Here is a 23,733-nt window from a genome sequence, read left to right on the forward strand (position 1 = left end):
CTTTAAGTATTTCTGGCTGGCTCTCTTACCACACGTCAGTAACATTCCAAGCTGGCTACCACATGTTCAGGCCCTGGCCTCCAACTCTCTCCTGCAGAGTGATCTGCTGGGAAAGGGCACAGTGGGGCCACACAGCTCCCATTTCAGCTCCACCTCCAGTAGATCACACATCTCAGAAATAAGCCAAATAGAGGGGGGAAAAGAAAAGCTGAAATAGCCATCTATCTGAGGTAGAAGAGGGTACACGCTCACAGACACACACACCAGAGCATATTCACCAGAATCCAAATGCCCGAGAGAGATTTTTTTTTTCTCCTCAAAGATCTAACAGAGGGAAAAGCTTATGTGGTGATCAAGTATAATAGCATGGTTAGCAGACATGAGCAAGAAGACTGTGGGCAGGAGCTAGCCACCCTTGGAGCCTGGTGTCTACTTCTAGAGGCAGTTCCCATAGTTACTACATAGTCAGAGAATCCAGGAGGACTGCATGGACAGATGAACCTTTATTTAAAAAAATAGCACTTCAAATAAATTAAAAGGGACAACCGTCAAGTGTTCAAATTGTGAAGAAATATCTGAAAACCTAGAGAGACTCCAAACTGCAGTCTTTTAACCTCATTCTTTGTCTGATGGCCAAACCCGCGCATCTCAGAACTCCCACTGCTTCTCCCTACTGAGGTGAGAGAAGCATTCACAAGTGGGAGACCAGATGGAGGAGAAAGCTGCATCTGACCGGAATGAACATTGCCACGTACTCGCTAATACGGGTTTCACTTTATGACCAAATGTATTCTTTCAAAAATAAAAAAGGGGTGAGGGAAGCTGCATGTTTTTAGAAACTGAGATTATTCAGGGCTAGCACACTAACTCTAGTGCCTTTAATGGCAGTAGCAACTTTTTCCTCAGAAGTCAAATGCCATCCCCAGCCGAGCCTTGTGCTACCAGCTTTTCAGGAGATGTTACCTAAACTTTATTAAAAGAAAAGAGCAAGTTTAAATATAGACACTGGACTAGCCCAGTCTGTATTTTCAAGTCCACATTCTTCATTTGAAGCACTGTGTCAGGGAACCCCGAGTCTGCATGTTTGCAAGTTCACAGTACATGGAACCAGTTTTTTCTTTTTAATTTTTTCCTCACTCAGAGCAGCCACCCATGGGTGACCGTTGACGCTGGAACCTCGGGCAGGGCCTTTTCCTACGAGGCCTGGCCAGAGCTGCCCAAGGCTTCTCCTCAATGAGAATCGATGCTGTCATGCTCTATGGATGGGAAAAAAAGCAAGAAAATAAAAGCACCTGGTACAGGTTTCATGAGATCCATTCGGATTCACTATGTTCCAAACCCACTGCTGAATGCCATGTGTCCACTGTGTGTGCTGAACAGTTTGTGGCCTTGGGAGTTGGTCTCAATTCGAAGAACTGTTATTCGATGCCCCAGAGGTTGATGCAATAGCAGCTCCTGCAGGACTACTTGTGGAGACTGACTTTCGGATGTGAGGCAACAAGTAGGGGTCACAGGCCAGCTGCTGCACATCAATGCGGTCTTCCTTTCGATAGGCCAGACATCGCCTGATAAATGCCTGAAAAGGAAGTTTCATAGAAAAGATAATCCTGGTACACAGCTGGGAACCTGAGGTACCAAAACCACTGCTAGAACCCAGAGCAAATACTCCCTCAAGAAAACAGGTTTATAGCCTTCCCCAAAATCCATCAGGCAGACCAGAGAAGACAAGGGCCAGCACCAGTACTGGGCATTGCTGAGCATTTCAGACATGATTTAACTGTAACTGTCAACATGGATGTTTTCTTCCCATCCACTATAAAAGGCAGCGTAGTCTGATTTACGAAGCTCTTATCTTAAACACTTTTAAGGGTTTATCATCTCCCTGTTTTTTTTTTTTTTTTTTTTTTTTTGACCAGAGAGCTCAACATATTCAAATTTTATAATGCAATTTATTTAATCAACTTGTTTTTTTCCCCCCTCCTTCAGACAGACTCTCACGTATCCTAGGCTGGTCTCGAATTCAGTATGTAGCCAAAGATGACCCTGAATTCTGAGTCTACCACCTCCACCTCTGGAATGCAGGGATTACACGTGTGCACCCAACCAGTTTTGGTTAATGTAGTGCTAGGGATGGCAGACAGGGCTTTGTGCATGCTAGGCAAGCGCTTTACCAACTCAGAAATATCCTCAATCCCAAGGAATAGGCGTTTAAGTGTAAAATATCACATTTATATAGAATCTGTACTTCACAGTAAGCTGATAACGTGTGGCAGGCTCATCGGGGACAGTATATCCTATCATGGTGAAGGTGTGCTGACAGGAGAGGCTGTGGAGCAGGGAGAGACTATATTCTTCATGCTCTACTTTGTTATGAACCTAAAACTAACTGAAAAAGTAAAAGTTGGCTAAGAATGGAACCAGAGGTTAGTGCATGTCTAGTAAGCAAATGGCCTCGAGTTCAGCTCAGCATGAATAAAAAAATAAAATAAGAGTTTCTGGAAAACCTAAAACATACAACAAGTGATCAACTTTCTATTTTTTCAAATGTTTAATTATCAAAATATAAAGATAGAAAGGCAATTCTGGCTTTTCAAAATTGAAGACACATATTCACTGAAATGAACATGAAACTCCTGGTTTTGAAAATGAGCCTTTCCTAGTGAAATACATAAAAGGTTCTCATAGACTATAAAATGACTAAATAAGTGTCTCTTCACATAGCTGCCAGTGTAGGCTCTTAAAACAGCAACTGGACCACACAGTTGCCATGACCCCACCCTTTGCCTGCTTCCCACCACAATTCACTTCACACAGGTTCTGCAGCTTTGTACAACTACAACCTGCCCTTCTCTGCAGAACACCCTTACCTCAAATCTACACATGGCTCTAACTTACACATTACTCAAGATACTGATCAGATATTTCATCATTGAGACCTACCTCCACCATGCATCAGGAATGGAGAGGGGCTGTTACCTCTCCACCTTAGCACTCTTACATCATTTCTCCTATGTAGTCTTAGCTCCCCAGACAGACCATCCTCCCTGATGATGCAATGGCATCAGACTGGGTACCCTTCCTATTACACATATTGCCAGGTACAACTTCTTTGGAATGTATGTAGTCTTCCCTGTCATAGATCAGAGCCTTTGTGAATTAAATCTATGAATATTTCTTTTACTGAACTTGGGGATGAGGTGAACAGACCAAAAGCAATGCCCTACTACCCACTGTTCTTAGGAATACTCATTTGTCCCGATCTTGCTGCTTAACAATGGCTCAGTTTCAGTCACTACCATCCAAAGAAGCGACAAAGGAAGTAGCCATTTCTGCTGGCCAATGAATCAGACTTACCTTTGCTTCAGGTGTTACTACTGGCTTTGGCGGGAACTGTACTTCAGTAGCTTTAAGAATAGTATTCTCTTGTAGAATATCTTGCTGGGACTGGTTATGGCCAAAAGGCTGTCATATAAAAACAGAATAAACTAAGGTTGGCCTCTGGTCACATGATTCAGTACCTCAGAAGAGTCTCACTCTGGGGATGGTCTCCTGTAACGCTGACCTTTGACACTTACCAGGGAGGCCCAGAGCTTAAAGACCACTCAAGGCAGAACAGAGAAGTAGTCGCACTCTCTCCTATCTCTAGCTTTGCTCACAGCTAAGAACGAGTCAGAAAGAAGCCAGTTGTCTCCTGAACTCTGACTCACACCTTTGGTGACTATACATTTTTATGAGCCACTAGCCAACCTAATATGTATATAAAAAAGGATGGAAAAATAAATAAATCATGGGTGGGTCTGGGGCTAGAGAGGTGGCTCAGAAATGGGTAATACTGGCTGTTATGCAGAGGACCTGAGTTCAACTCTCAGAACCTACATGGTGGTTCATATCCATCTGAAACTCCAGCTTCAGGGGATCCAGTGAACAATTCTGAGCTCAGCGGGTACCAGGCTCTCATGTAATAGACATATGTACATGCAGAAAAAAAGCACTCAAAAACATAAAATAAAATCTTAAAAAAGAAAAAGCTTAGAAGAGACCATGTTTTCTAACACCCAGTCTGAGGGATGTTAATGGTGACACACACTGCACTCTCAGCACTTAGGAAGCTGACATAGGACAATCACTGGGATTTCAAAGCCAGCACAGTAAGCTCTAGGCCAGTTTGAACTATGTAACAAAGATCCTACCTCAGAAAACAAAACCTGACAAATAACAAAGACCTGGGAACACTTAGGGGTTTTAACTGTGCCTCAAGCTGCAGTTTCCTTAAAACAAAACAAAACAAAAACTTAAAAAACGGCTAAAAGCTCAGTGTTCCTAACAGATCTGAAATAATTCTATATAACCTCTACCACCAGTATTAGTAACAGTCCAACATTATTAAACAGTACACAAAATAATTAAGCTTTACTAGTTCTGCATAGTTTTCTTGTCTTGTAGAGGCTGGCCCAAGAACAAGAGGCTAAAGAGGAAGGTGTTATCCACATTAAGACTTTGCACTGGGAATCTAATAAAAATATTAAGGGTTCACAGAGCCTACAAACTTCCATCTGCTTTATGCCTAAGTTCAGCCTAACTAAACACTAAAAACATAAACATACTAAAGGCAGAAGGAATATGGACACACAACAGGACCCTAATATGTGTGCATACTATACACATGTGGGTGTATAAAAGATATGCTCACAAAGAAAAATACCACTTTTTCTTGTTCTAATGATATGACACATTTACTAGAAACAGACAAGAAATACTGTTTGTGTGAGCATGGGAATGGAACCCACACACGGCTTTGTACGTTAGCTACGTATTGTACCACTGAACTACATCTCTAGCCCTTGGCTTTCTTTCTTGGTCTTAGAATTTTGTTTTCTTGAGACAGATTTTCTCTGTGTAGCCCTGACTGTCCTGGATCTTTCTTTGTAAACCAGACTGGCCTTGAACTCAGAGATCTCCCTGCCTCTGCCTCACAAGTGCTGGGACTAAAGGCTTCCCATGAATCCCTTGGATCCTCTAGTCTCAGACCCCAAATACTGGTATAACAGGTATGAACTACCACACCTGACCAAGGGATACTTTCTGACACCACCTTCTTAGCACAAAAAAAGAAAAGCAGGGATGGGTAGCTGAACAGATGGCTCAGCAGCTAAGAGCATTTGCCTCTTTTGTAGAGAACCCCAGATCAGTTCCTACCATTGAAGTCAATCATCTCCCAACCTCTTGTAACTCTAGCGCCAAGGTATCTGTGTTGGTTAGTTTTGTCAACTTAACACTAGCCAGAGTCATCTGGGAACCTTAACTGAGTGTATCCATCACAATGCCCATAGGCAGGTCAATGGAGCATTTTCCTGATTCAAGGTTCATGTGGAAAGACCAAGCCCACTGGGAGTAGTGTCACTGTGGGTAGGTGGTCCTGGATGATATAAGCAAGCAAGCTGAACAACCAGTAAGCAGCATTCCTCCAAGGTTTCTGCCTTGACTTCTCTCAATGGTAGACTACGATCTAGATATATAAGCCAAACAACACCTCCCAAGATAGGTTTTTGTTTTTGTCATGGTGCTTATCACAGCAACAGAAAGCAAACAAGGCCAGTCAGTATCTGATACCTTCTTCCATGGGCACACACATTCATGTACTCAGAGATACACACACATGAATAAATAATAAATCATTGCCAGGTATGGTGATTCACTCCTTTAATCCCTGTGCTCATGAGGCACAGGTAGGACAATTTCTGTAAGTTTGAGGCCAGCCTGATCTAAACGTACACAACTCCAAACCAGCCAGGGCTGCATAGTGAGAACCAGACAAAACTAACACAACAAAACAAAATTAACACACAAAACAGTATGAAGGGTCTAGGGAGATGGCTCAGTGGATAAAGTGCTTGCTTGCTATACAAAAATGAGGAGCTGATTTTGATCCCCAGCACCCACATAAAAAAGCCAGAGGCAGCAGTATGGGCCTGTAGTCCCAGCACAGGGGAGAGCATGGGGACTTGCTAGCTAATCTAGCTCAGTCAAGTTCAGTAAAGACCTTACTCAAAACTAAGATGGAGAATTAACGACAAACCTGAGGTAAACGTCTAGGCTTCACAAGCACACACAAGCACACAGTATGTTTTTGCTTTATTAATAACAGCTTTTATCTAATGAGGTAGTTACAAATAAAATCTAGGGGATAAGTTTCAGATCCTATTGGAAAGCTCGGGAAAGATTTTTTGGGCAGATTGCTCATGTTACTAAATGATTTCAAAACAGATGTGATATGATATCAGCATTCAAGAGGTTGAGGCACAGGGATTACCTTGAGTCTGAGGTCAGCCTATGCTATTTTTAGTAAGGGCTAACCACAGCTACAAAGCAAGACCTTAAAAAAAACCCACAACACCCTATTTTACATGAATTTACATCAGAATTAAAACATATCTTATATTTGAGAATTGCAACATGCATGTCTCTGATGGCTTGGGAGAATTCAGTAGGTGCTCTTCAGCCTGGAATTTGTAGGTATATACAAAGCATTTACTGAGAAGTCTGTATTTTCTTTAACCACTACTTTCAGGATTCCAATGATTAACTGCAAAGAAGAATCCACCCTGAGGTGGTAGGTGTGGCCCAGGCCGCTCCACTGCCTTCTTCCTCACCTTCCTCCCATAAAGACACTGGTAGAAGATCACACCCACTGACCAGACATCGACTTTATTTGAGATCTTTGGTGGCTCTTTCCCAACCACAAAACACTCTGGTGGTAAATACCTAGGAGAAAACAGAAATAAAAACACTCAGAAAATTAAATATATAAATCTAAGTTTATACAAAAAGCAAATAAAGAGCCTTATTAAAAATATAACACTTGAGGGGCAGGGACAGGGAGAGGTGAAACTCTGAATCGTAACGATCAGGTCAGGGCTAAGGAAGAAGTCATTGCCTCTCAACAAACAAACAAACATTTTATATGAAATGTACACGTACAGACACTCTTATACTCAACACTCAAGATTCAACTATCAAGGTTAGAAATATATAAATACACACACACACACACACACACACACACACACACACACACACATATATGTAAATGAAAACTACTCGAACTTACAGAGGTGGTAATAACTTCATGTGGCATTATTTTATTTCTCAGTATGTGGAGAGGTAAATATTCTCTCTAGTTTCACTTTGATCACCACCCCTCACCCCAGCCTCCTTTCTCAAGGTTTTGTCTGCTCCAAGTGTCATTCCCAAGTTTTGTTGTTGGTAGTATTTGGTAGTGTGGTGACAACTGGGATCACAGCCAGGGTTCTACCATGGAGCTATACATTCAGCCCACAATGGTTTTTTTTTAAACATAAGGTGACACAAAAGAAACAAAATTCCTTTTATGATACCTTCAAACAACACAGTTAAAAAGAACAAAAGTTTCTTTTCATGTTATCCAAAGGAGACTTTTCTAAAATCATTTTTTTAGGGTGCTAAACACTGAATTAGAGCTTCCATTAAGCTACATTTCCAGTTCCTAAAGTTAATAAATGTCTTAAAGTATAAATGAATTTAAGACTTAGAGATATCTGAGAGCAGAGTCCATTCTCCGTACTATTTAAGGCAGCATCTTTTGGAAGTTTTTACCACAACAATTCCAATTTAAAATCCAGGGTGACACTAAAGTCTTGAGTTATCAGAAGATGTATTTTTCTACTCTGAGTGAGACAGCTGAAAGACTGACAGTGTAGTAAACCCACACAAAGACCATTATCTAACCCCTTCTCTCCCCACCACTGTCTCTAAAGAACCTAGGGATAGAAGGCTACAACAAATTGTATGGTATGGAAGGCACCTGGTTTAGGAAATCAGAGGAATCGGCTTGGAATCCTAGCCACAGCTCTGCTGGAAGGCAGAATTCTGAAGATATTACATGAATTTCTGTAGACCCAGACCAGCAAAGTCCAGCTTAAGGAAAACCTTTTAATTGGGACCCTGTTATGATCCTGATATAAAAATCTAAACGTTAAATCCTTCCTTGCTCATCCACATTTTCTGCCAAACTTGTTTACTTCCATATTTTTCTCATCTTTTCCGTAACAGCCTATGATAGATTATTATCTTACAATATATACTTATACTTAGGACATACACTGAGGGTGTAGCTCAGTAGCGATGGGTTTGTGAGTTGATTTCCAGCGCCACACAAAACAAACAATTCCTTTTTTTTTTTTTTTTTTTTTTTTTTTTTTTTTTTTTTTTTTTTTTGGTTTTTTCGAGACAGGGTTTCTCTATATAGCCTTGGCTGTCCTGGAACTCACTTGGTAGACCAGGCTGGCCTCGAACTCAGAAATCCGCCTGTCTCTGCCTCCCAAGTGCTGGGATTAAAGGCGTGCGCCACCACCGCCCGGCTACAAACAATTCCTAACACTGAAATACATACATCTCACTATGACTGAAAAAGGGAGCAAAGAATATATTTTTTTTTAAAATGTAAGCAAAAGAAAAAAAAAAGATAAGAACAGCTCTTCCAAGTGGCATTCAAACTTTCTTGGACGCTTGATTTCATAGTTACTGGGGTCTTTACTACACAAACCTTAAATATGGCTTTGGGTACATGACAAATATAACTTTGATTCTAAAAATGACCGCTGAAATGTATTTTTTTCTGCAAAAAATGTGAATTTTTTTTTTTTTTCTGAAGAGGTGGCAGGGGTAGTGAACTCATCCAAAGGGCAGAGCGGTTAATTTGTTAAAATTTTTAGAATGTAAAAGACAGTTCAACTAAACAGTATGTGTTTAGTAAGTCAACTTCTAAGACTTGGTTTCCTCTATCTATAAATAAAGAAATAAACTAATTTTTCTATACTAATTAGTATAAAAAATAATTTTTTCATAGTGCCGAAAACAGCAAATATTGTACTTTCCTACTAAGAGCTTTTGGAGGAATTGTAAAAAAAAAATCCGGCCCTTTTTTTTATCACAATACACATCCTCACACAGAAGAAGTGAAGCTCTGAAATGATGCCTAAAGCATAAACTGAGCTCAACTATCTCTTGTTTTCTGTTTGTTTTAAAAGAGGGTCTTACTTTGTTGTCATGCTGCTCTTGGAACTCACCATGAAACACTCGCTCCAATTCTCCTGCCTCAGCCTTCAGAGTGCTGTTATTAAAGGCATGCACCACCTTGCCCTAGTCACTTATCTTGCATATGTACAAGAAAGCATGGTGCATGCACCAACCTATGCAGGTGTGCACACCTGTGCACGTGAGAAGAGACTGTCAGGGGTCCTGCCCCATCACGATCTATGTAGCTATGTCTGACCTGGAATTGGCTATGTAGATCAGACTGGCATGGAGATCACTGCTTCTGCCTTGAGGGCTAGGATTAAAGGCCTGTGCCACCATGCTAACTATCACCTACTCCTCTGAAACAGGATCTCTCAGTGAACCTGGAACCACATCACAGTAATTCTCCTGTTTCTGCACACCCTCTCCCCCCCCCCCCCCCCCCGTGCTGGGGATTATAGATGTGTGGGCATGTTTGGCTTTTTTTTGTGTGTGTGTGTGTGTGTGAGTGCTAAAATCCTAACTCAGGTCCTCATTCTTGCACTGAAAGCAGTCTGACCCACTAAGCCATCTCTCTAGTCTCCCAGCTCATTTATCTTAATGTAGAATTCTGGAATGAATAGTTAAAACCCACAGTTATTTAAAATGTTCTAAGCCTGTCCACCCCCAGCCTGTTTTTATCTCCTTGTGTCATCATCATAAAAAGATAATATATTGAGGCCAGTGATTATGACAATGTTATAAAATTTAAAAATCTCAAAAACCCTCTTTTATTTACTTAGGATTCATTTATTTAATCATTCACTTATTTGTCTCTTTATAGGCAGGATCTTTCTACAGAGCACTGGCTGTCCTGAAACTCATTATGTAGGCAAGGCTGGCCTCAAACTCATTTAGACCCATCTAACTCTGACTCTTGAGTGGTGGGATTAAATGTATATGTCACCACAGCTAGTTCAGAAACACTCTATCTTATTTTTCATTATGGAAAAATACTCAAATATACTTAAAATAGAACACTCACATAAATAACCAAGTAACCGTCACCCAGTTTCCTCCTTTGCTCGTGTATATATAGCTTTTTACATCATCTAAGAAGCTACTTGGGGGCAAAGCATTATATGATTTTTATTTCAATTTTAATTGATTTTTTTATTTCTTAATAAATTGGCAAAAATAGCACCAGATAGCAATAAGACAGGGTCTCAGGGTCTCACTGTGTACCTGGATAACCTGGAACTCACTATTTAAACCTGGCCTTATACTTAGATCTACCTGGATCTGCTTCATAGTGCTAGAATTAAAGTGTGTACTACTATAAATGGCATATTTTATTATTTTTAATAGCTATTTTAAACATGAGAGAGACACAGACAGACAGACAGACAGACAGACAGACAGATTGACTACACTTTTTAAAAAGAACAAGTTAGGGGGGCCTCAGCAGTTAAGAGCACTGACTGCTTCTTCCAAAGGCCCTGAGTTCAATTCCCAGTACCCACATGGTGGCTCACAACCACCTGTAATGGGATGTGATGCCCTCTTCTGGTGTGTCTGAAAACAGCGACAGTGTACCCATATACATAAAATAAATAAATAAATCTTAAAAAAAAAAAAAAAAAAAAGAACATGCTAACTAACAAATACAAAGCTTAAGTGCAAGTCCCAATGAACTCATACAATAGAGGTGCAAACCTCTTTCCCAGAAGTACCAACTCTGTGTTTTTGTGTCGCTTTGCAATAGGCACTCTATCTTCCATAGTGAGTAAACACTATAAATGTAACTTCTATTTTAAACCTAGAATTTTAAAGTTGTAACTTAGAAACTGACTCTTGACTATAGGTATCATTTCCCCAAGCATAAAGAGAAACAGAAGAGGGGCTCATTGTCCACCTAACAACCAGCAGGATGGGTTAGGAGAGCAGGGCTCAGTCCAGATTCTGAATGGTATGCCCTTTCATCTGCTTCCACTAGAGCCCCCTCATTACTACAAAAATTCTAAGCCTGGGGCCTTCTCAGGCTGGGATACAATAGCACGCTACTTACCTCTCCTGTGCCATGTATGAGGCTTCTCTAGGGTAAGAATCATTTCAGGCAGAATGTGGCTTTGCATAACCACCTCAGAAGGGGACAAAATCATAAAATCACAATCACAAAATTACATGCCTCAGGCACAGGTATGCTTTATGGTTCTCACTGTGAAAAGTGATAGTGAAAAGCCCCAACGGCAGGCAGGAGTGCTCACTGGGGTCAGGTGACTGGGAGAAGGGAGACAGGGCTTGGTAGGAAGAAGGAGCCTCAAATCCTTTAGGACATGCTGACAGAGAAGAGTATGATTCTGCTCAACTGTGCACACTGCTCTTGTGTGGACATTTCAGGGGATGCTGTTGATTTGTTTTAGCCCCATCCTGATTTTCACAACTCCTTAATTCCTGACAATTCATCATCCTAGAAACAAATCCCTCATCCTATTAATACAAGGAGAGGCTTCTACTTGAACTGTAAAGAATTCAGAGCCATTTTTAAGGCAACTAAGTAACCCTGTTCTCTACTGGCTTGTACAGTCAGCACTGTGTAACAAACAAACATCTCCAAGGGCCAGACTACACAAGCACTCACTCAAGGGTTTTCAAGAACAGAAAGAAGATAGGAGAGAAATTGATATAGAAAGTCAAACTGCTAAAAAGACTGTATTTCTGTCTTAGCAGACTACATGGGATTAACTGAATCACTAAGGAGTCAGTACAGCAGAGCCACATCCCCACCAGCTGATTTGGCAGACTTCCTAGATACCTACCAATAAGTACCAGCACCTTGTGACGTTAGCTCCATGCCATCCACTGAATTGTAGCTATCATCATCCATGATCTTGGAAAGACCAAAATCTGTAATTTTTATCTCTCCACATGCTGTACCATTTACTAAAAGGATATTACCTAAAAAGATGAAAACCTTCATGAATAAACAGAGACTTCTTTATTTAAAAAAAAAAAAAAAAAAAAAAGACACACAAGAAGGGAACAAGTGAACTCTAAATCTTTGGATTTAGTCTAATTCTAACTTTGGGAGAATCTTTAGTGTCCATTGGAAATTTCTACTTTCTTAGAATTGCCTGTTTAATGTGCCAAAACCCATGCTGGGCACTGAAGATAAAAATGACTTGCCAGGGGCTGGAGAAATGGTTCAGCGGTTAAGAGCACTGACTGCTCTTCTGGAGGTCCTGAGTTCTACTCCCAGCAACCACAGGGTGGCTCACAACCATCTGTATTAGAGTCCGATGCCCTCTTCTGGTGTGTCTCAAGACAGCTACAGTGTACTCATATACATAAAATAAATAATTAAAAAATAAAAGTAAAATATCACTTGTATAGTTGATAGAAAGAAAGAAAAACAAACAAACAAACAAACATTGGTGGGAAAATTTCACATGAACTTTCAGTGTGCTCTCTATGCTTGCAAGCCTAAAACAGCAATTTCAGGAAAGTGGAGGTGAAGGAGATATTTAAAAAAAAAAAAAAATAAAGAAATAAATAAATAAAGAAAGAAAGAAAGAAAGAAAGAAAGAAAGAAAGAAAGAAAAGTCTTTGGAATCAAAAATGGTGCCACAGCGCCACCTATAGGCCCTACAACAGGAAAGTGTAGTGACTTTAGAGATAGTGAGCTTAAAAGTCAACAGCCAACAGAAGAGCAAAGAAGGTAGCAAGCACACACATTAAACAGACAAAAGGCAGCTAACAAAATAAAAAGTAAGGGATAAAAAGCTTTTTGCCTTTTCCTGATGCCTACCAAATTAAACGATAATTTAAAAAAGTAAAAACTGTTTGGGTCCCAAGGAAATGAGGCATATATGTGTACTTAGCAGGGAGACATGAAACAAACTGCTGCATGCTATGAGTAATGGGAAAAAACCAAAATGGAACTTGCCAAAACAGTTGTTTCTAAATGACATCATTAATTTTCCTAGTTCAGCACACAAAGGCATTGTTTCTCCAGAGAATTTAATCTAACCACCCACCCACCTACCTACTCCCAGCACTAGGCAGCCAGGACTCCTTTCTTCCCACACCTACCCAGGCATCTACAATGATAGATATACTGTTGGGTCTTCTTAGCTCCTGTCAAATTCTTTGACTTAATAAACTTAAAAGTCATTTAAAAGACACTTAGTAATATCTCCTGAAAGTTAGCCATACCTGGTTTGAGGTCATAGTGTATGATGGGAGGTTTTATTTCATTTAAGTACTTTAAAGCATTCACAATCTGCATAATAATGGATCGGGCTTCTTTCTCCGACATTAATTTGTGCTGTTTTAGGTAGAAGTCCAGATCATTTCCTTCACAGTATTCTAATACTGTACAAAACCTGAGGGCACATAAACCAGCATTTAGCAGTGGAGTGAAAAGCAGATTAAAACTATCTAAACCATTCTCAGCAAAAACTCAGGTATTAAGGCTTCTACTCCGTTCTTCTTTGTTCCTAAAACCCTCTTCTATTCCGCATCAGAGAGCTCACAGGAGGTGAGGTGCTTGCTCTCTTGGACATGAGCTTCTGTGATCTCCATACTGGCATCAACTATGCCAAAGTTCATTCTGGCATATTTCTTCTAAGAACACTGACAAGAGCTATAATGTATGAGCAAGCCATCCTCTTATAGGAGGGTCTCCTCTGCATGCATACCCATTGCATATGTCCATTATCATTCAGTGACCAATCACAAAATTGTCCTTGCCAAGTGTCCAATGTAACCGAGTACATACACTAAGGAAGAGTCTCGGTTCTGCCCAGGTCTCAAGAACTGGTTGTATACTATGTCTGGCAAAAGACTACACAAATGTGTTCCATATGGTATTGAATTCTTTTACTTATATTTATGCCAATATATCATTCCTATCCCCATTTAAAATTGCACACCATTTTTTGGCACTACAAGTAATGCACCTACTTCCTCAAATATTCAAATTGATGTATGTTTCCTTGTACTATTTGAATATTCCTGAGAGATAAATACTTTTTTAAAAAATCTTTTTACATTATAGTTTATTATTAGTCAGGACTTAACCAAGAAATAAAAACCACTTGAATATTGAAGACAGAGAGGCTTTGATTCACAAGCTGAAGATCTAAGAAGATACCCTAAGTAAGGCAGCCTAGTGACCAGTTACAGTAGGAAGCTGTTAGCACCTTAAAGCCAGAGGGTCAGAGGAAGAAGGTGGTGCTTGCTATGAGAAGTCAGGTCACTAGGGAAACTAGAGAGCTATGTGCTTACCCAGTGGTTGAACCCAGCTGAATACTCACTGACAAAGCTTACCAGAGATGCCCGCCAATGCAGTGGAAGGAAGGGAAGTGGGAAGCAACTATAAGCTCAACTTTAAGTCATACTACAACTGACTATAAACACACACTTGCAGAATCTCAGGACTGAACAGTAAACTATACGTTTTATGACACCTAAAGGCATGCTAATGCTCTGAGAGCCTATCTGAAATGCTCATTTTTATCTGAGATGCTGAAATGAGTCAGACTCTTTTTCTTGGAAATATGTCTACACACAGACTGTTTGCCTGAAAGAGCTTCCAGGTGAATAGACCAAACTCTTGGACATTCTTAGGAGACTGAGGTAATATCTACAAGCCAGACCTAAGATATCTTATGTTCTCCTGACTCAGGCCAAACTGCAACTAAAAAAGTTTCCAAACACTGAAATATCCCTAAACCCCAAATAAACCCAAAGGCTCTGCAGTTTACTGCCTTGCATATTACTATACACAGGATTATCAAGAGAACCAAAGATCTCACACAAATAATTTAGTTCTTCTGCTATTCAAAAAGTCTGAGCCCTAAGATCCCTCCCAATTCTAAAAGACTCTTGCCCAGGAACTTGTACTCCAACCTGTAGCACTGGGCTATCTTTACTTTCATCACTTAAGGTTCATTGGGTCATCAATCTCTAGAGTGGGGCTGAGGCTCTCTTCAATGGTCTATACTCACTAGGCCTGCTAGTGGCATGTCAGCACCAACATGAACCAGGTCCTAAGGCCCGACTGCTACACTTTAGGAACATTGTCAACTGGCTGGATAACTAAGCACAGTGTAATCTGGCTATAAGAAAGGAGGAACTACTGACACCTAAATACAATGAATGTACACCTGGATAAGCACCATGCTAACTGAAATAAACCAGTTACAAAGGACCACATAATACATGGTTTCACATGTGAAAGTGTCCAAGGAAGAGTAAAATGGAGAGGTGATAGTAAAAAGGTTCAGGTTTCTTCTGGGAGTAAAAAGTGATCTTGGATAATGCCCATATATACCTATGACACACATGAAGACACTCAACTGTGACAGATGATCATACGGTATATAAATTATAATACAGTTCTCTAATTTTGAAATTGGTATCTTAATATTGGACATAATGAAAATATTTATGCTACAGATATTGACAATCACCTTATTTCTCTCCCTGTCAAGCCAGTTTGTACTAGCATACAGGTGTCCTCGTCCTTTAGTCAAGAGATGTCTGGCTGATCCAAATTTGAATTGTTATAATTATTTGTCTGTAAATTAATAAATTTAATTCACTTAGAGAGTATCTTCTGGGCCCAGATTTAAGCTCCGTTCCACAAGTATTCAATATGTCAAACACAATGAGGTAAGGAAGGGAAAGGGAGCAGGACTTACGAATCCGTGTCCAGTGAGAAGTAGTCATACAGCTTTACTATTCGGGGATGATCCAGCTCCTTGTGAATCCGGTATTCCCTACACGCATGCCTGTAAACACAACGGAAGCATAAACAGAAGGCAATTGGCTTGCTCTTTAGAGCTCACCCTGACTTCCCTTAGCACTTCCCATTCCCACATGTTCATCTGTTTGTTCCATTTAGATACATCTGGTCGTCTTACCTTATTACTCTTTCCTCAATCCATTCTCACTCATCTTTTCTATTTAGACTATTTCTATTTATGAGAAAATAGTAGGTGCTCAAATATTTCTTTCTTTTAAAAAAAAAATCTTTTCTTTTAGATTTTATGTATGAGTACACTGTAGCTGTCTTCAGACACACCAGAAGAGGGCATCAGATCCCATTACAGATGGCTGTGAGCCACCCTGTGGTTGCTGGGAAATGAACTCAGGACCTTTGGATGAGCAGTCAATGTGCTTAACCACTGACTCGTCTCTCCAGCCCTCAAATGTTTCTTAAATGAATGGATGCCGACTCTTCTGTGACAACCACACCTCTTTTATGCTAATCCCCAATACTAAAAGTATAGTCTTCTCTTCTAAAGTAATGCTTCCAGGGACTGGGGAGATGGTGCATTGACTAAGTGCTCCTTGCTATGGAAACATAAGGATCAGAACATGGACCTAACACCTTTGTAAATGCTGAGTGGACATGGTAGCCCATCTGCATACCAGCCTCAGAAGATGAATACAGAGAATCCCCAAATCACAAGTTCTGGGTCTGAGACCCTGTCTCATAAAATAAGGTGGAAGAATGATTACCGACATTAGCTTCTATCTCCCAAGTGCTGCAATTATAAGCATGAATGACCACAAATGGCTTCACTTGAAACTGAACAAAACAAAATGAGTTTTTTGAAGCTACTAGATACTCTGCAGGTAAGAGTCTTATTGCCAACCAAACCTGGCAACCTGAATTCATTCCTGAGACCCACATGGTGGAAGAAGAACTGACTTCCACAATTTGTCCTTTGACCTCAGAGTGCTGTGGCACACACTCCTAACAAGTAAAATAAAGTTAATTAAAGAAGCTTTAAAACATACCTTTCTAGTTTAAAATAATAAAACTATAAGCAAAGTGTATTATATATGTGAGATACGTATCAGCCACACAAAGAATTTTGAAAGAGCGAGCAGGCCTAAGGAGATGTCTTGGTCAACAAACTACTTGTCTTCCAAGTAACAAGGACCTGAGCTCAAAACATCTGGGTGCAGTGACCAATGGTTATGATCTCAGTGTTGGGGAAGCAGAGAAAGGTTGGGTCCCCGTGGCTCACTGGTCCATCAGACTAGGCTATTTGAGGAAGTCAAATAAGAGTCCCTGTCTCAGAAAACCACAGTGATAGCTCCTGGGGAACATATAAAGCTGTCCTCTAGTCTTTACACGTAGGTTCATACATTTGCACACACAGTATGAGGCACACGTGCATGCATTAAAGGTTTTCCCTAATGGACACTTTGGAGTAAATGCCAAGATGCTACTTTAAGTTTCACTGCTGCTTCTAATGCTTCATTTCTTCATCCCTCTCTTCCTATACAGAAATGAGGGACCCATACTAAGGCAGGGGAGGAGCAGACACACTAAGTGAAGAACAGAAGACCTGGCTCCGTAGACTCTGGCTTCTTTATCACTGAGTGGGAACTCTAGAGATGCATTTCTGTGGATACTGACTGAGCACACACAGCCTTGGCTCAAAACCCCCTTTCACCACAATAGCTCCACTTAGGATTCAGTGCAGTACTGCCGTTGACAAAATAAAATTACAAACAGAAAAACAGCAACAACTTGCAACCCTATGGCAAATTTATGATCTTTAATAATTACTTGGAGGCTTCTGTTCCTCCCTCATTTCCCCAGTTTTTAAATTTAATTTTATTTTTAAGTCAAGTGCTTTGTGTACTTTTTGATATATTGGAACATACCAGCTTCAGAAACGATCACTGTTTTTCATTCATTTAATAGAAAATTTCTGACTTCTGCCGTAAACAAAACATCTAAAATGATGCTAAGTTGCTTAAAGCAGTTTTTAGTTACTGTCTATAAATAAGAACCACTTTTATTTATTTATTTATTTATTTATTTATTTATTTATTTATTTATTGGTTTTTTTTGAGACAGAGTTGTGAACCACTTTTAAAATCTTTTGATAAATATATGATGTAAATGTGTATGTGTCTCTCTGTTCAAGTCACTTCTGGTTAAGCAAACTTCTAGACTATAATTACATGGCCTTCTCAGTAAATTTTGCACATTTCAAAGTACAGACCATTTTTGTCATAAATGTGCAGAAAACAAAGGAAACAAATGGCAGAGAAAGTTATGAATGAAAGTGCCAAAGGTTTCATAATCTAAGCCAGGTATGGTAGCATACCCAGTAACAGCAGCATTTAGGACACAGAGGCAGGAGGAATGGTACAAGTTCAAAGTCAGCTGGGCTACAGAATGAGATCCAATATCAAACAATTTACATTGAAGTCTTCACCAACTACAGGAATACCTAAAACTGCAAACCCAGCAAAGCCCCTGTCAGGCTCTCAGGCTACTGCTTTGTCCTTCTCCAGCAAGGCATGACTGACCTATATCCCTCACAATCAACATTTCAGTTAGCACCCACTAGACTAAAGGACTATAAATAAGAAAACAAGAGAAATTTATACACTAAAATGTATCCCTTTTTCTTCTTATAGAATGATGTAAACAGATTTCTGGAATGCTTGCTTTTATATTAGAAAATTTAAAGGCTTATAAGAACATATGAATTCAGATATAAATTATTAATTCTCTGTGTATGAGTGCTCTATCTGCATGTACACCTGCATGCCAGAAGAGAGCATCAAATCTCAGTATAGATGGTTGTGAGCATGTGGTTACTAGAAATTGAACTCAGGATTTCTTGCAAAGAGCAGACAGTACACTTAACTGTTGAGCTATCTCTCCAGCCCAGAATAATTTAAATATGTACAGAAAAAAATTAGTTTTTACTAATTAAGACTGCTTAATATGTAATTTTTCTATTGTAGACTTTTTGTTATATTTTTGGAAAATTAAAGATATGTATCAGGGAGGGATAGATAAGTGAGTAAAGTGTTTGTCTGCAGGCTCAAGGACCCAGTCTGACACCTGGACCATGTAAAAAGCCTGATACAGTGACACTAGAGCCTCTGTGTTGGGGTGGGGTGGGGGGTGGGGGGGGGAAGAGTATACAGACAAGCAGATCTGGGGATTTGCTGGCCAAGACATTTGTCCAAAGTGGCAAATTCCAAATACAGTGAGATACTCTGTCTTAAAAAAAAAAAATTAAAAAAAAAAAATAAGGTGAAATAGTTCAACACAAAAAGAACTTGCTATGTGATAATTTGAGTTCTGTCTCTGGAACATACATGGTTGGAGAGAAATGACTCCCAAGGCTTGTTTTCTGATATTTCACATGTATGTTAAATGTGTGCATGTAAACCCATACAATTGTAATTTTTAAAAAAATTAAATTAAAAAAATAAACCCCTAAGGTGGACAGTGACTGAGAAGACTACTAGTTTCCACATGAATATGCACATGCACACATATACCATACACGACCACCCCAGCTCTGCCTCACCCACACTTTACACAAACTAAAAGAAAAATAGTAATCTGTCATTTTCATAATGCAAGAGTAATATACCAAGTTTACATTTTGCTTATGAAAAAAAGGAAAGAATTCTGTGTGATGGCTGCTTTGCACTTATAATCCTACTGGGAGATGGAGGCAGGAGGAGTCAAGAGTCATTGTCATCTAGCACAATGCCAGCCTGGGATACACGACATCTTGTTCTCAGTGCCCCGCTCCCATTCCCAAAAGACAGGAATATAACTCAAAATTCAATGAAACAAGAATGCTTTATTTTGTTTAAGTTTCTTCTTAACCAAAAAAATAATTTTCTTCCAAACAAAAGTGGAAAATGTCTCCCAAATAGAAAAACAATTTAATAAGACTTTACTAGGCAGGACAATGTTATTAACACTGAAGCACACTTCCTTTTCAATGTTAATCTAATGCTCAATTATTAAAGCACTCTTCAAAATCTATTATGTACTTGACCCAAGTCAAGTTCAGAGAAGTTAATGACACTTAACCAATTTACTCATTTTTAAAAAAAGATTTACTTATTGAACTGGAGTGACAAATGGTTTATAAGCACCATGTGGATGCTGGAATACACTCAGGTCCTCTGCAAGAGCAACAAGTGTCTTAACTAATGAGCTGTCTCTTCAGCCCCAACTTATTATTTATACCATAAAGTTCAAAGCAAGATTTCCTATCACTTAGTTAAAATTAGATGTGAAAGTGTTGAAGATTTCTTCCCAGGCAAGACTGAAGGTCATAAGAACACCCCTTTCCAATATGTCAAAAGAGAAATGGCCACTGACAACCTCGGGTGCCACCATAATCCCCGTCCCCCAAGAGGAAACAAGTGAGAAGGTACTACACACAATTCTAGTTAGAATACCAAAGTTTAGACAAAGGAGGCAGTGGCTATCATCAGTCTATCTCTTTTCCTCTGAGATTAATATATATATGAATGTGTGTGTGTGTGTGTGTGTGTGTGTGTGTGTGTGTGTGTGTGTGTATCCGAGGAGGCCAGAACAAAGTGTCAGGGTCAGGTGCCTTGGAAATGAAGTAACAGATGGTTGTAAGACAACCAATATGGTGCCGGGAACTGAACTCAGGATCTCTGAAAGAAACAGTGCTCTGAACCACTGAGCCATCCCTCCATCCACTTCACTTGATCTAAATCCAGTAGAAATGAGAGAAAGACAATTACTTGGCTGGGCATGGTAGCACATGTCTAAAAATCCTACCATTAAGAGGAGACAGAAGCAGGAGAATTCCTCTAAGTTTAAGGCCAGCTAAGTCTACATGATGAGACCCTGTCTCAAAGAAGTAAAACTAAAACTACAACTAAAAACAGAACACCTCAATCTATAATCACTGAGGCCCAACCTGCTTGCCAAGAATATCAAGGAGGAGCCAGGGCCTAGCTTCACCTTCTACAGTCACTCTGGTATGCAGTGTCACAATTCTCTTTAAGGTCAACCAAAAAGCTAGATCTAGGTCTATGACTCTGCAAATTATGTACAAGTCCCAGCACAGAAATTAAGGTTGATTTGGTCCCTAGAGACAACTGTTTTACAGTAAGTAGTCAATGACATGTAAGCTACAGAACAGATTCCATATAAATCTAAAGAATATTTGTAGAGAGATGCATGTCCTAGATCAACATCATTAACCATTCTTGCAAGTCTCAATACAACAGAACAATTTTCATTTATACTTGGTCAGAACATGTGGTTTCCTTCTCTGAAGTGTTCCTGGCATTTACTGCTGCATGCCATGTATTCCTAACGTCAAGTGACTGGAATGCACTTTTAATAATGTAACTGGCTTCTCAGAAACATCTGGACTGCAGCTGCTTGTCATGTGAGCTTGTGCACACAGGGAGTTGTACACAAGGCATTTATCATCCCTTGTCTTACCTCTGCCTAAAGCCTGCTTCTCTCATGCAGTGCTGAGTTCTGCTACCAATCAGTGTGCCACACAAAGACTTTCCATGCCCCTGGGTTACAGCAGGTCTAAAGCAAGCCTTGTCCCACTAGAGGCATGAAGAGCTGTCTGTTGAGGAAATACCTCTTTCCTCTTAAGACTTAGAGGTTAACGAAAAGGCTTCTTCAGTCCTTACAGTTTTTTTTTCTCCTCCAAAGTCTTATGAGAATAAAACCAAAATATCTAAACAAAAATCAAAACACCAAGGCCAAGGCTATTTCTGTAACCCAAAGCATTTGTTACTATCAAAAGGGGCTTGTCTCCTCCTTTCAGGGATAGGACCTGCCTCACTCAATATTTCTATCTATCACAAGGAGACAAAACTGCTCAATGGGAAACGTAATAGCAAATTAAGTCTGGAGATTCCAAAAACAAATGAGCCATGAACTCAGTGTTTAGAAGCTCAGGACAGAATATGACAAAACCTGACCTTAGGGGAACAAAGAAATCCACAGCTGCATATGTAGTAACTATTCATTCCAAGGAAAGCGCCCTTTAGCCCTGCAATCCCAAGGATAGAAAGGGGCTGCCATTTTACTGGCATTCTCGAAGTAGAGCACTACAATCACAGAAATTTGAGATATGCAAATGGATGGGCCAAAGGAAGAAAGAACACAGTACCAAGCATGTGCCACTGAAGCACACTAAGACACCGCCCCTCCAGCCCCATTGTCTCCTTCCCAGTCAACTAAGGGAATTATCGTTGACTTTTTACAGAAAAACAATGGTTTCTGGGGCCTAGTTTACTATAACTGTCTTTAGAAAAAACAGAAGGGAGTTAGAAACACAGACTCCTGACTAAGGGAGGACTGTTTAAACTCAGCTTCTAATAGTCTCAGTTTCTGTAAGTAACAGTTTTACCATTGGTAAGACATGGAATATATTCTCTCTGCTGGGACAGTAAGGATGATTAAAAAAAAACTGCAAATAAACTCATCCAAAGAACTTTCACAATGCACACACTCTAGCTATCATTAATATCTGTGGAAATATCAGACACTTCAGAAACACTTACTTGTGGTAATTCTCCTTTTTCTCATCTCTCCAGTTTTTATTTAACTGGTGAATTTTCACAGCTACATATCTTTGCTCCGTTAGATCAAATGCCTATTTAAAAAAAAAAAAAAGGAATAAATTATATTCTACATAAATACTAACAAGAATTACAGGAAACTCACTTGAAGTTTCTATTTAAAAAATCAACCAACACCAAGTCCAAAATATATTATTAAATGAAAGCAGCAGCAAATGACGACATGTCACGTACTTGCTCCAGTGTTGCAACATCTTCTTGAAAATTGTGATTAGATAATTTAGAAGTCTCCAGACACATTGGCACCGTGGGATTTAGAGGCCAAACTCAAGCAAACACCACAAGCATAGAGCCACCCCTAGCTCTCACACTTTGCTCCCAACAATGCTCACTCACTCTGATGTCATCCCTCCTGACCTAGGACCTTTCTTCCTAAGGTTGTCTTTCATCCTTCAGCTAGCCTGGAAAGCTCACATGTATCAACACTGTCTCCTTCCTTTTGAGATCCTGGGACACATACTGACTGCTTCCTATAGAAAACAACTAAGCTGGATATGGTCATTGGTATCACAAAGTATCTGATAATTCAGTGTGTTGTGTTTACTAAAATAAGAACAGAAATAGAAATAAAACAAAAACACCCAGACTTACATTTGGTGACTATGAACTGAATAAAAGCAAAGTCTTAATCCTAGTAGTAGCACACAGGGATGGGCTTTCCTGAAGAGCAGCAGCCCAGTGGGCCCAGCTTTGGTAAAGCAGTGCTGCTCTATCTGTGCACACACAGACACAAGTGTACAGCACACCCACAGGGAACAGAGGTAGTCAGTCTTCCCACTGCTTCTCTAGGAAAGTAATATGTAAAACGGGGCTGTTTATAAAACAAAGGGCTTGTCATGCTAGAGCAAAATGGGTATAGTTTATAGGAGAAAAACCTTCAGAAAAGAGGAACAATTTTTCTAACATTCTGAAGCATACACCATCATGGATTTACTATAAGAGAACATTTCAAGATATTAAAACTAGGTTATATTGCACCTAGTCTGTTAAAGCAATAATGCTTATCAAATGGTGTAGAAAATCTTAACAGAACTTATCTGTGGGAAGAATAATGTTTATAAAAGGAGAGATTAGCATGGACCTTTTTTTTTTTTTTTTTTTTTTTTTTTTGGTTTTTCCCGACAGGGTTTCTCTGTATAGCCCTGGCTGTCCTGGAACTCACTCTGTAGACCAGGCTGGCCTCTAACTCAGAAATCCGCCTGCCTCTGCCTCCCAAATGCTGGGACTAAAGGAGTGCGCCACCACCGCCCGGCAGCA

General features: G+C 39.8%; 1 protein-coding gene across 5 annotated transcripts in view; it reads right to left on the minus strand.

Moving 5' to 3' along the window:
* Positions 1-484: 484 nt before the first annotated feature.
* Positions 485-23,733, minus strand: part of Tlk2 (tousled like kinase 2) — a 91,592-nt gene continuing 68,343 nt past the window's right edge. For all 5 annotated transcript variants that reach the window (XM_034505441.2, XM_034505442.2, XM_034505445.2 and 2 more), the window contains 7 exons: positions 22,399-22,490; positions 15,741-15,830; positions 13,249-13,418; positions 11,853-11,991; positions 6,651-6,762; positions 3,355-3,462; positions 485-1,576 (listed from right to left, as the gene is read on the minus strand). In XM_034505441.2, coding sequence (XP_034361332.1) covers positions 1,403-1,576; positions 3,355-3,462; positions 6,651-6,762; positions 11,853-11,991; positions 13,249-13,418; positions 15,741-15,830; positions 22,399-22,490 — 885 coding nt within the window. In that variant the 3' untranslated portion in view covers positions 485-1,402. The remainder of the gene's footprint in view (positions 1,577-3,354; positions 3,463-6,650; positions 6,763-11,852; positions 11,992-13,248; positions 13,419-15,740; positions 15,831-22,398; positions 22,491-23,733) is intronic.

The sequence above is a fragment of the Arvicanthis niloticus genome, chromosome 6 (assembly GCF_011762505.2).
Source record: "Arvicanthis niloticus isolate mArvNil1 chromosome 6, mArvNil1.pat.X, whole genome shotgun sequence".
In the NCBI taxonomy this organism is placed as follows: Eukaryota; Metazoa; Chordata; class Mammalia; order Rodentia; family Muridae; genus Arvicanthis; species Arvicanthis niloticus.